Here is a 14,130-nt window from a genome sequence, read left to right on the forward strand (position 1 = left end):
CCTCAGAGCGAGAAGGCAGTCAAGGCATCTGGTTTCCTCCAGACTGGTCTCATTACCTAGTACCTTTCACCTTGTGGTGGCGACATTCGGCATGCAGGAAACAGGAGACTTTGCTCTCAGTGGGGCAGCATAAGTGGAAGGTGCTGAGTTCAGGAGGCCAGTGGTTTTTAAGGGGTAAGTCACAGACTTGGTATTTTAAGATTTTCTTAATTTGAACCTCAAAGTCCTACAAGGTGGAACCCCTAACCTGATCTGCACAGGTGCCCTCCCACAACTGGACATCAGTGTGACTCAATGAGGCATCTGGCTATTCTTGGTCCCTGGTGGGGCCACCTCCACTCACACAAAGAGGGACTTGAGGTGAGTCCTGAGCACGAATCACCTGAAGTTTCCCTCTGAAAAGTTGGTGGAACCACAGTCCCATCTGCCAGGCCCTGGTGAGGAGAACAGCAGGTCCTGAGCAAAGAAGGGTCCTTTGCAGAGTGATGTCAGAGGGCGGTTTTTGAGCTTTCTATAAGCTATAGCTTTGTTTATTTCACCTGTTCACTTACTGTATAATTTAAAGTCATTTATGTAGCTGAGACACTTCTGTATTTCATTCATTTCATGAGCGTTTTATTTTGCTAAATCTTATGTCATGTGTAGGCTGTAATATGTGTACACTGTGTTTAAGAGAAAAGGAAAAAACAAAACCCACATGCCGCCATTTTTCTGAATCAAATTCTACAGTGGAATGGAGGGTAAAGACTTCTACTGTGCAGGCAGCTAGATTGGTAAATGGGGGAACTAGAGGGAATGAGCATGGAGAGTCCTCCAGACTCCTCCCTGTTGGCATCCTAGTCCTTTCTGGACTACGAAGGAGAAGAGAAAAAACAGCAAGTACATTCACATCCTTGCTCTGTTATCAACTGGCTCTGGGCACTCTGCTGGTCATTCCCATTCCTTTTTCCCTCTAGTCCATTCGTCCACCCCATTGAGAAGCCATGATTTCACCTAAAAATCCAGGGCCATAGGACCTGTGATTCTGAGATGTCTTGGCCTCCTCTGGCCATCTCTTTTGCCTCCCTATGCAGGAGGCACCACACCTAAGCTCTCACCTCTCAGGCCAGTGCTCCATCTGGCCAGCACTGGGAGACTCCCCAGACACATAATGGCAATCAGGCTACACCCCATGAGCACCATTTTTCATACAAAAAATGAGGGTTCTTGAGCAATTTAAAAAAATGACTTATTGGAACAGCTGTCTCAGAGAAACTGTGGTCCCCAGGAGACAACACCCACCCCTGCCTCTGTCCTTCATCATGTGCTCCCTGACCAGCAACATGGATTAACCAAAAATGACACCCAAGTGTTTGGCTCCTGGCTGAGAAAGTAAAAATATCACTAAAATAGTTTTACACAAGAAAAACACTTTAAAAATTCTGACAGCAAAAACAAAACACAATGGCACATGCTGGGGAGACGGATATCAACAGCTTCCAAATGGACTCCTGGGAGGCACAAGAAGGGCTCATGGTCCGAGGGGAGGGGCTTCATAAATTCTCCCAGGCACCACCCCCCTTCCTCCTTAGCCGGTCTGCTGTCCTGAGACCCAGAAGTGATGGAGAGAAACCAACTAGAGAAAACCCTGTCTGGAAGGAATGTATTTGTTGCTAAATTTTGTAGCACTGTTTACAGTTTTCCTCCATGTTATTTATGAATTTTATATTCCGTGAATGTATATTGTCTTGTAATGTTGCATAATGTTCACTTTTTATAGTGTGTCCTTTATTCTAAACAGTAAAGTGGTTTTATTTCTATCACATACCTGCAGTCTCTTGCTTCTTTGTGTCCTGACCCGCTGTTGGGGGTTATGGCGACCACAGAGGGTCTCAGAAGTCAGGTCCTGCCTGCTTTGGCCCCTGGCCTGTGCATAGTCCCTTCCCTCCATTCATTTCCACAGTATGGACCCACCCTGCCCCAGCCCTTTTCCCCAGGCGGGAGCATTTTCAGAAGAGGCATCCTAGACTTCCTGTGGCGGCTAATCCAGCCCTGACCTTCCTCCCTGATTCTATGACCAGGGTTCGCCCCAGTTCTACAGAATCTGGATCAACATCTAATTACCTGTTAGTGGTTTGGTTATTCCCAGACTGGAGCCCTGACTTAGCCTTCCCTATTTTCTTTCTTAGAATCTCAACCTAGTGAAAGTCGGAGGGGGGCGGCTCAAACAGCAGTCCTTGATGCCAAATGCCTGCCTGGAATTTCAAGTATGACTTGGCCTAGTTGGGAATGCCAGGAACTCACTACAGCCGTGCAACACCCTCCTCCAACCCAGCCCCACTCGGAACTTACAGCTGGGCTTGTCACCCTCAATGGGCTGGGTTGGCGGCAAACCCTTCACCGAAATATTATCCCAGTGTTGACAATGTTTCAAGGTATGGCTTTGCCCCACTTTTAAAACTACTCTATTTTGAGCACCTACTGTATGCCACTGAGAAGGCAATGGCACCCCACACCAGTACTCTTGCCTGGAAAATCCCATGGATGGAGGAGCCTGGTAGGCTGCAGTCCATGGGGTCTCTAGGCGTCGGAAATGACTGAGCGACTTCACTTTCACTTTTCACGTTCATGCACTGGAGAAGGAAATGGCAACGCACTCCAGTGTTCTTGCCTGGAGAATCCCAGGGACGGCAGAGCCTGGTGGGCTGCCGTCTATGGGGTCGCACAGAGTTGGACACATCTTAAGCAACTTAGCAGTAGCAGCATTGTATGCCAAGCACAGTACCCTGTACACATGATCCTGTTAAATCTCAACAACCCAATGAAGTGGTTCCACTCTCATACATGGTTTTCAACCAAGGAAGCTGAGGCTCACAGAGATCCAAAGCCTAGTAAGCAGGCAGAACTGGGATTCAAACTCAGGCTAGTTTGAGGACAAATCCTGAATTTTCTTCACTGTTTCTCACTTTGTTGGAACATGCCCCCTTCTTATTCCAACCAGTACACCCTGGATGGTATGACACCTCATTAGATCAGATACAAGGGAAAGAGAGTCAATGAGAAACATTTTTGCCTGCTTAGACTGTCCCCCCACCTGGAAACACCTATTAGTGTCTCCAAATAGGACTTTGAAGCTCAGTTGCCTAAGCTTGGGACTAAAAGCAGACTGCTGGAACCCTATTAACCATCTTGTGCCCCAAGACTTGTGTTCTTTGCAAGGCATGCATGGGGCCATGGCCCTGCATTCCTTTGACCAGTTTAACAAGACCACTGACCATGAAAGCAGGCATGTCACGGGCTCTTCCCAGCAGCCCGGAACTCTTCCATCTAACTTCTTCTGGCCGCAGGATGGAGAGCTCCCCACCTCATACCCAAAAAGACGTTCACCTTTCCCATCCTTCAAACAGGAGGCTATCCCACGTATTTCAAGCTAAACTCCAACCACTTCCCAGCAACAACCTTGGGTATATTCAAAAGTTTGAGTGCAAAGAGGATGCACAAGGAAACTGCCCTTTGATGATTAATGGAAACAAAATATCACTGCTTTTATTAAAATAAGAGTTGAAACCAAGACCTGCACAGGGCTCACATGAAATAACATTCTACCTTAGAATCATCTTTCACCTCTGTTTCCAATTGCCAGCTCAAGTTGTCCCCTGATTTGCTGAAAATTGCCAGTGTCCCACAGAATGCTGTGTATCTTTGTCATTTACTCTACCACCTGAAATTTCACCTGGAGACCTGACTCTTAAGCCAGGTGTTCCCACAGGATATCACAGCTCTTCCTTAGAGCCTAGGTGGTCACAGAGCAGCCCCCATGCCCACCTCCTGCATTCAAATGGACTGAGTACATGGACATCTGTATTTATTCCATACCACAAAAATGATAAGAGTGAAAAAAGGTACTCACCATTGGCTTGTGATTGGGGAAAAATGTTTGCTCCACAAGTGGGAACTTCTCAGGACCCAGGGAATGGAAGATCTTAATGAGCTGAGAGAACTAGGACAGAATATGACAGAACATTGGTCAACCACTGTTACCTGGTATGGAGAAATATCCCACTGGATCCCATGCCTCAAACACCTATCTGCGCCAGTAGCTGCTCCCTGCCCACAGGATAAAGGCCAGGTCCTTGACTGGACATTTGTCCTCTCCAGTCTCCTCTGTCATCCACCTTGCCCAGCAGCCCTGGGAGCTCATTCTGTGCCCAGCACTGTACTCGACAAGGGTACACAGCTATATGTGTTCAGGAGCAACACACTGAACACGTGAGACCAGGTCTGGAGGAAAGACAGCCTGTGGGCAGATGGCTGAGATAATGACATCTTGCTAGAGGGAAATGAGGGGCTTGTGGGACCTGGAAGAGGGACAGACAGGGGGTGAGGATGACTTCAGGAGCAGATGATGTAAGAGAAGGAGGAAGGGCATTCCAGTGTGCAGTGAGACAGCTGTGTGCTAGAGATGCTCAATGGACAAAGAGCTGGGAATTCACCCCATCAGGCAATAGGAGCTGTCAGTGAACAAAAGCAGGGAAGAGTAAGGTAGACTCTGATCAGAAAGAAGGAATCAGGTGCAGTGTAAGGCCTAATGTGGATGCCTACTGGCTGGAAGAGGAGCTAAGTCTTGTGCCAAACTGACTTTGGGGTAAACTCAATACTGAGAGCTCACACGGAAAGAACAGATAACTTAGGAACTCTCTGCATCATGCCAGGATTGGAAGATTCTTGGGCTGTAGCCTGCCGCTGTGGTGAAACATGCTGTCAGTTTAATAGGCTTGAGGTACCTCAGAAATATGAGAAATGATGCGAGGGTCCCTCATTCTCCAGATAAGGAAACTAAAGTCCAGAAAAGGAGAGCAATTCCATAATCAAGTAAGAGTTTTGGAGAATGTCCAGCTTCACTACTTACTACTAGCGACGTAAGTCTCAATTTCCTCTTCTGTCCAATGGAGATATTAGAAATACCTACTCATCAGGGTAGTTTGAAGATTAAATATAATATGCATGTGAAGGGCTCAACACAGTGCAGTTGGTACTAATGAATTGTACTTGCAACCATCACCAAGGCTATGTGGGAAAACAAGGATGGTGAACTAATACCGCTGAGGACCCTTCCTGGGATGTTGTAGGCCTCAAAGCTTAGTCAGGGGAGAATGAGAAGGAGACCAAGGCCATAGTAACAATGCTTAAAAATTATCCATATCTACCAAATGAATGCATACGTGCATTCAATAAATCCTGAGTGCCAGCACTGCAGAGACCTTGCTGTCACCATGCTCAAAGAGTGAGAGCAGTAGGGTCCCCCTCTTACCACTGACATTATTATAATGTAACACTGCACCATAACATGCTATATAATATCTGTTACGTAATAACTACAAGAAGGAGTCTGGGATCCAAGTTGTTTATTCAGTTGCTTTAAATAAAAAAGACTCCCTTCATTACCGAGCCTCCCTGCTGGGGAATGGGTCCATTTCAGGGCCAGGAGGCCAGTCCCTGCTTCCCCTTCCTTCTGAGTCAGGTTGGCCCAGCACCTACCACCCAGGGCTTGCTGCAGAAATTGTAGACAGAGTAGAGGGAGTTGACAGCAGGCAGCCCTCCATACTGGAGGCCGATGACCAGGCTGCGGTAGTCTTCGCCCAGGGCCATGCTGTAGGCATGCTGGCGGACAAGAATGAAGTCCGGCTTGAAGGATCTGCCAAGAGAGGGACCAACAGCAGTGTTACATACTTGATGGGCTGATGGGACAATCAGGACACCAAGCCAAAGCCTGCTGGGGATAGCACTCAGTTCAGAATGAGGACAGGGTTGCGGAGTGGGGATGAGGAAGACCAGATGCAAACACACAGCAACTGCAAAGTAAAAGGACTGAAAACAATTCACACTTTATTTCTTTTTAAGGCTGTTTTCTAAACTTTTTATACTGAACAAGTATTTAATTTGCAAATGGAAAAAAAAAACATATCAAACAATTCAGTGAACATACTGTGGTTTTACTAGGCACTATGGCGGATACACAAGTTACCAAGTCCTCACTATTGCCCTGGGATGTGGGTGCTGCTGCCGTCAATTCCATCTCACAGACGAGTACCTGGAGGCTCAGGAAGAACAGGTCACTTGCTCACAAAGACACATTGCAGGTAAATGGCAGGGCCAGGGCTGTACAGCCTCATGGCCCTGGGTCACAATGATGGTGCAGCGCAGGCTCCTTCTAGTGCGTCTTCAACACTTCTTGTCCCTTTCAAGTGGCAACCTCTGGGGAGCAGCAAGAGTAGTGATGCCATGGCTTGAGAACATGCCAGGCTCTGCCAGGTCCCTCTGGAGATAAGATCCTGACTGAAGCGCACAAGCAGACCGGGGTAAGGTCAGCACTGTTTCCAATTTACAAATGGGAACACAATGCAAGTCAGAGATGTTGTGAACTTCCCCAAATCACAAAGCTGGGAAGCAGGAGAGCCACGTTTGAACGCAGGTCATCTGACTCCAAGTCTACACGCTCTACCCTCTGTCACATGGCTGCAGGTAGATTCACACAGTGTTTCATTCACACTGCACCTGAATCTGGATTCTTCACTTCTAAGCCCAGAGAAAGTCAAGACTCACAGTAGGTAGGTGGTTTACACTTAAAATGGTGTGAGCCATCTGACTCATCCAGACACTGACACTTAGCTTCAAATAAACTGTAGTTCTTTAAAATAATTCAAATATAAATTAAAATAACCCTCAAAGGGAAAAGACTTGCCCCCAGGGAAGACACTTTTTGAATTGCTCTGAGCTCGGGCCTTATGGTGCCTGCCCCCAGGATCAGGGTCATTACAAGAACATGTTGAAGGAATGAATGATGTACATAAACATCACATCCCATTCCCAAAGAAAAGGGCAAGGGTGTCCCTGGCTAAGCTGTAACTGATCCTGAAGGTGGCCATGTGTACAGTGACATCCGAGTGTGGGTGCACAGAAGCAGTCAGTGATGTCACTATGGTTAGGGTTGGGGTTGGCTAGAACCTTAGAGCTGCTATGCCTACATCCCTGCTGCATTCTTAGAGATGAACTAGTCCCACCAGTGCATATTACAGATGGGGAAACGGAGCCCTATAGCCAGGCAGTGATGTGTCCCAGGTCACCTAGCAATACCACGGCACAGGAGGAGGTTGTACCACATCCCTTCTTTCCTCCTGCCTCCCCACCCTTTGCCCTACACTCTGCAGGGTCTCACAGCAACAGACATGGAAGGAGGGGTGAAGAGGTGTGTCTGTCTCTAACAGGGATCCAATGACCAAAGGGAGCACTGATTTACAAGTACTTTCTAATTTTAGATGATTTTAAAAATAATATATGCTCATCGTGCAAATAAAAAACAAAAAAAACCCAAACCACCCTTGGAAAACAGAAAGAAACAAAATTATCTGCAATTCTCAACACGGAAAAAATTCTAATAACCTTTAGAATAATAAGCACATATTATTTGTGTTTTCTTATGTGTACATCATGACTCAATAATCTATTTTATGTATATAATACTCATAATTGATTTTATGTTTTCTAGTAATTATGATTTTGCTGTTTTCCACATATTATAGTGTATTTTCCCTATCAAAATATCTTCAGAAGTATCATTTATAATGGTTTCCTAATAGTGCACTGAATGGATATACTATTAAGCCAACCAATCATCTATTATCATCAAGTAGCCTCTTTCCAATATTTCACACATGCACATCTTTGCACACAAATTGACCTCATTTAAAATTATTTCTTTAAGATAATGTCTAAGTGGAACTGTTAGGTGAAAGGGTATGAACTTTTTTAAAGGTACTTAGAAAACTATCCCTTTTTAAATGTGCACAGCACCAGGGCATATGACAGTGTCTGTCTCACTGCAGCCTCACCAGTTCAGCAGTTTTTACAAAATACATTTTTCAGCTTGATAAACCATGTCCCTCTAAAGATACCCTGCACCCCATTTCTGTTTCAGTTTGCACTTTTATGATTTTAGTAAGATTGAATACTTTTAATTACCATATTTACTTTCTTTACTGTAGAAGTCTGCTCACATCTTTCCTCACTGGAAAAAAAAATGGGGTCTCCCTGTTTCCTCATGGACATGAGCTCTGATGGGGCCTTCATCTGTCATGTGTGGTAATGTTTTTACTAGTTGATTATCTTTTTATTTATGCCTGTGAATCTTAACAAAATATATGAACACACTGTCCATTCCCCTTGAGTTTTTCCCTCTTGCTTTTGCTCTCTGCTTTGAAGCTCCGAGGGTCCCCTGGGGCTCCGGGTCTGACAGCGTGACACACCCTCTTCCCAGCAGTGCAGTTTCCCTCCCAGACAACAGTGCTAGCACACTTGGGGCCTCACTCGGGGGACTCCACTCTGCTCTGGGAGGAATTCAAAGTCTTGCACTGGCCAAAATCCAGTGGCTTGTCTCGGGATGCTCCAACTCTAGTCCCGGATATTACGGTGCTGTCTCTCTAGAGCACCTAGAACTCACCGCTAAACCAGATCTCTCTTACTCTTTGAAATAAATTAGTAGCAACCTCCACTTTGTCTTCCAGGATTTGAGAATCTACCTCAAGCTTCCATATTCCAAATGCTCTTTTAAAATTATACATCAGCTCCATGCTCAAAACCCTCAGAAGGCTTCTGTCTTTCTGATGACAAATGCTCACCTCCTTACCTCAGCTACAAAGCCCCTGCCTGCCTCTCCATTCTCATTTCTACTTTCCTCTTCCCTCACCTCCACCAAGGGCGTCCCAGCTGGCGCTGGTGGTAAAGAACCTGCCTGCCAATACAGGAGATGTAAGAGTTGTGGGTTCGATCCCTGGGTGGGGAAGATCCCCTGGAGGAGGGCATGGCAACCCACTCCAGTATTCTTGCCTGGAGAATCCCATGGGCAGAGGAGCCTGGAAGGCTACGGTCCACAGGGTCATAAAGAGTCGGACACGACTGAACTGACTTAGCAGCAGCAGCACCTCTGCCAGAACCACACTGACAATTGCTCCTCCCTTTAATTTCTTTTCCTGAAGGCTCTTTTCCCAAATGGGTGTGTGGCTGCCTCATTCTTGTCACTTATTGGCTTAAATTCATTTCCTGAAGGACACCTGTCCTGTTAGCTCTACTGAAATTTTCCTCAACCCTCATATTGCCCTATTTTCTTCTCAGCTCTTATGACAACTGTATTTCTCCGGTTTATATATTTAGTTGTTTATTGTCTGTCTCTTCCCTCTAAAGATGTCAGCTCAATGAGAACAGGGGACCTGCTCAGGTCCTTATCAGTAATTTTAAACGAATGATGAAGTTAATGAATGCACGTACACATGAAAGAAGGAGGGCCTCCCAGGTGGTGGAGCAATAAAGAATCCCACAGTGAGGAAGACCTGGCTTGGATCCCTGGGTTGGGAAGATCCCCTGGAGGAGGGCCAGGCAACCCACTCCAGTGTTCTTTCCTGGAAAAGTCAATGGACAGAGGAGCCTGGCAAATACAGTCAATGGGGTCATAAAGAGTCAGACACAACTGAGTGACCAACACTACTATTATGAAAGAATGAGTGAATGCAAAGTAGAAAAAGGAACGCTCTCTTTCCTTGTGATCCTAGAGAAGAGAAATAGGATTGATGGCCAAAGTAGCCAGGAAATTGACACGTGGCCCCTAATAACCAGCGGGCTGCCTTACAATGAGTCCTGTGTTCCTGGAGGTACGTTAGCATCACAAAGAAAGTTTTAACCCTAGGAAATGCAAGTTGGACCCCATGACTGCTTAAGATCCTCAGATACAATCTGTGAGAAATAAACACTCTCCATGAGTACTGTGTCAGAGCAAACCAGGCATGTGTCACAGTTGAAATTCTGCCACTGGCTGCTGCACAGAATGCACAGTGTCTTCCACACAGCCTGAGATTTCACAGAAGGTGAAAAATTAGAGACACCAGCATGCAGTTCCTCCCTCCACACCCAGCACCCAGTGCTTCCTGTCCAGTCAGGGAATAGCCACGTCCTGCATGTCACCCCACCATCCGAGGATGTAGTCAGTAGTTTCAGGCCCTGACAGTGGGCCAAGCACCCCGTAGAGGCTGGAAATCCTAGGATGACTGGAACATCATTCCTGTTTTCACAAGACTCACAGTCCGAGAGGAGGTGGGTGCAATGCTAAAGGATAAGGATTTCCTAAAAGAACAAATGAAAAAGTGAGTGAGCGAAACAACAGAGGCAAACACGAAACACTAAGGTGGGCCGACTCTCCCTGGGGAATGTGTGGATGAGTGTGTGCCGGAGGGCTCGGGTCAAGAAGGAAAGGTAGGGGTTTGTCACGTGGACAGGGCTTTAAGGGTTTCCAGGTGGAGGGAACAGCACCTGCAACTGAAAGCGGGGATTCCTGAGGTGAGAAGACAGTGGTCTGTGATCGGTTTTATCTGCTCAGTATGCTTCTCTTTGGGGGGGAAATAGACTCCATGATAAAATTCTCTCCAATCAAAGAACTGCGTTCCTCTGGGCAGTAACTGGTCTAAGGATTGCACTGCTGATGTCAAAAGGGTTGTCACAATCCTCCTTTAGTGGCCAGCTAAGCTTGACACTGTTTTCCTGCTGCATGAAAGGACCCTACCTGTAACAGGGCGATCAAGCCTGTCTGCCTCACTGAGCCCCTGAATCCTCCTGAGCCTGACACTGGAGCCGTCCGTATCTTCTGAGTTACTTGCACTATTGGTGGTGGTTTAGTCACTAAGTCGTGTCCGACTCTTGCGACCTCATGTAGCCTCCCAGGCTCCTCTGTCCATAGGATTCTCTAGGCAAAAATACTGGAGTGGGTTGCCATTTCCTTCTCCAGGGGATCTTCCCGACTCAGGGATCGAACCCAGGTCTACATGCATTGCAAGCAGATTCTTTACCAACTGAGCTACGAGGGGATCTTCCCACTTGAGCTATTAAGTATTCTATTTTGCCTACATTGGTTTAAATTGGGTCTGGTGCTCGCCCTCACTACTGCTCTGACTGGTATTGAGAGGAAGTGGCAAAGTCTACAATTGGTTACATGGCAGGAGTATAAAGTCTGATGAGGTGGTGGCAAGATATATGGTTGGGTAAACATTTCCAACAACTCTCGTGAACCCCTTCCTGCTCTTCTGCCTCCACCGGCCCTCCGGGCACATGCCCTGTGTCTTTCATGCCTGAGCAAGAAGGCCTCCTTCAGTCCCACACAAGCTGGCACATCCTAGCTAGAGGCTGTACCTGGGTTTTATTATTCTTTAGACTTAAATGAGCTATGTTACATGGGTTTCTGATCCCAGGTCTGTTCTCGGAAGTGGCATTCGACGCTGGAGAGGAAATCAAGGACAACATACAATTAAATGGTAGAGACAGGACAGGTGATGCATTGCTGGGAGATTACCAGGTGCTCCAGGCAGTGTCAAAAAGTGGGGGGCCAAAGGCTGAGTCACTTTTCATCACTGGAGAAGCATAATAATTCCCTCAATCTGCAGAAGCCTGCAGTGGCCAGAAAAGATTTCAACTGGGCTTTGCCCACGGCCTAAGTTAATACGCAGAAGCCTCGGTATTCTCAGCCACCTGACTGCTATTTTGTCACAGTCATTTTCTGAAAGAGCCAGGCTAACTAAGGGACAGTGTTGCTAACTTTGGTCACATGTTGATCCATCAAAGCCAGATGTGACCCCAGGCATGCCTGGGAAGGCTATGGACTTCTGATATCTGTGCCCACCAGCAGAGACTTCAGGTGTCCTCAAAACTTCTCCCACTTCTCACACTCCTCCCCCATCCCTCTCCACCTCTAAACATACCACCTCAGATACCAAATCTGTGGGAAGGAAACCAAGAGAACTAAGCACACCAGCCATAACAGGTGTCCTGAGGAAAAGCAGAGGGGAATCCACCCTCCTGAAGGCTATGGACCACTACTGTAGCAAGGGCAGAACAGAGATGTGTGTGCTAGGCAGATGCAGAGACTTGAATGGGCCATCTGGAAGGGCTTTAGGAATTAGCGATGCTTCCGCCAGCCCGAGAACTGCAAGAAATTAGTCCAGGCCAAAGAGAAACGAGGTGTGGCCGACCAGGAATCTGTCGAGAAGCGGACAACAGGGCCTCAGCAGGGTCGGGGCGGGGGCGGGGGGGGGGGTGTGTGTGCGCACGGCAGCCACCAGCCACACGGAGGGCGGTGGGAGAGGCCCGGCGGCACTTACACACAGCCAGGCTCTCTGTGAGTCTCGGGGCTCTCTTTGTAAACTACTAGATGGGGACTGCAGCCATGAAATTAAAAGACGCTTACTCCTTGGAAGAAAAGTTATGACCAACCTAGATAGCAAATTCAAAAGCAGAGACATTACTTTGCTGACTAAGGTCCATCTAGTCAAGGCTATGGTTTTCCATGTGGTCATGTATGGATGTGAGAGTTGGACTGTGAAGAAAGCTGAGCACCGAAGAATTGATGCTTTTGAACTCTGGTGTTGAAAAAGACTCTTGAGAGTCCCTTGGACTGCAAGGAGATCCATTCATTCTGAATGAGATCAGCCCTGGGATTTCTTTGGAAGGAATGATGCTGAAGCTGAAACTCCAATACTTTGGCCACCTCATGCAAAGAGCTGACTCACTGGAAAAGACTCGACTCACTGGAAAAGACTCTGACGCTGGGAGGGATTGGGGGCCGGAGGAGAAGGGGATGACAGAGGATGAGATGGCTGGATGGCATCACTGACTCGATGAAAGTGAGTTTGAGTGAACTCTGGGAGTTGGTGATGGACAGGGAGGCCTGGCGTGCTGCGATTCATGAGGTTGCAAAGAGTCGGACACGACTGAGCGAATGAACTGAACTGAACTGAAGAGGTTAATAAAACATAGACACGAGTTGCTAGAGGAAGGAGGCTTCCCCGTCTCCCTTCAAAGCCTCAGAAGCCTCAGAGTATCGGTCTCTTGATCTCAGTCTCTTCTGCCTTTCATTTCAGAGATATTCTTGTGACTCCACCCTTGCTCCATCCTTCTTCTCCATCACCCCAGGGATCTCACATGTTACGGGTTGAATTGTGTGCCTCCAAAAGATATATCAAAGTCCTGAGCCCTGTTCCTGGCTATGTGACCTGATTTGGAAACAGGTCTTAGCAGATTCAATCAAGTTAAGGTGCGGTCATACTGGAGTGGAGTGCCTAACCCAATGCCTAGATCTTTTTAAGAAAAGGTCAATCTGGATGCAGACACAGAGAGGAAGAGGAGAACGCCATGTGACGATGGAATCAAAGATTAGAGCGATGAGTCGACATATCGAAGGATGTAAAGGATTGCTGGCAACACGTCAAAGGATGTAAAGGATTGCTGGCAACAACGAGAAATAAGGAAGAGACAGGAACGGATCCTCAGCTAGATCACTGAAAGGGAGCATGGCCCTGCTGACACCTTGATCGCAGACTTCCTGCCTCCAGAACTGTGAGAGAATAAACTTCTGTTGTGTAAGCTGCCCAGCCTCTGGCACTTAGTTATAGCAGCCTCAGGAAACAAATACTCTGCACGCCCCCAATATTTCCTCTCTCTAGCAGCTTCCTGGCTTTCTTTCTTCTTGTGGGTATCCATCCACAGCCCCCTCCTCACTTCCCAAAAACACAACCCTGACTCCAACAATAAGAAAACCTTTGCTTCAAGGCTGAAAATGAATGACAGTTAAGTAATGTTTACGTAACTTTATGTAAAAGAGTTAACAAATCAACACATAGATAAGTGTATGGAGATTTATTTGGAAGGATATTCACCAAAAGCGCTAAGCTGGCTATCTCTGAAGGGTGGGGGTGGGAAATGGGGGATTTTACATTCTCTTCAGACTTTTTTGTACTATCTGTATTAAAAAAAGAGTACAAAGCATTTTTACAACTATGAAAAAACAATGAGGTTCATCTTCATTTTGGAAAAAAATGATAAATGTAACAATGATGTAACATCATGGAAAATGCTGATGGGACCATTTCACGTGACATAAAACAATAGAAAAGAGAATCTGCGTTATGACTAAAGTACCATAAACATGAAAAGACTGGAAGGGCAGCTGGAACATTGCTCATTCGTTAAGGTGGTGAGGCTACAGGTAATTTTGTTTTGAAAATTTCCATTTTTGTTATACCGTGGTTTGGGCATTAATCAAAATTTTGGTTGGCATAA

At 46.6% G+C, this 14,130-nt stretch overlaps 1 protein-coding gene across 4 annotated transcripts in view; it reads right to left on the reverse strand.

Moving 5' to 3' along the window:
• Window positions 1-14,130, reverse strand: part of SYN3 (synapsin III) — a 486,177-nt gene that overhangs the window by 330,667 nt on the left and 141,380 nt on the right. For all 4 annotated transcript variants that reach the window (XM_042247181.2, XM_027967692.3, XM_042247182.2 and 1 more), the window contains 2 exons: window positions 5,518-5,674; window positions 3,890-3,979 (listed from right to left, as the gene is read on the reverse strand). In XM_042247181.2, coding sequence (XP_042103115.1) covers window positions 3,890-3,979; window positions 5,518-5,674 — 247 coding nt within the window. The remainder of the gene's footprint in view (window positions 1-3,889; window positions 3,980-5,517; window positions 5,675-14,130) is intronic.

Source organism: Ovis aries, chromosome 3, assembly GCF_016772045.2.
Source record: "Ovis aries strain OAR_USU_Benz2616 breed Rambouillet chromosome 3, ARS-UI_Ramb_v3.0, whole genome shotgun sequence".
Classification (NCBI taxonomy): Eukaryota; Metazoa; Chordata; class Mammalia; order Artiodactyla; family Bovidae; genus Ovis; species Ovis aries.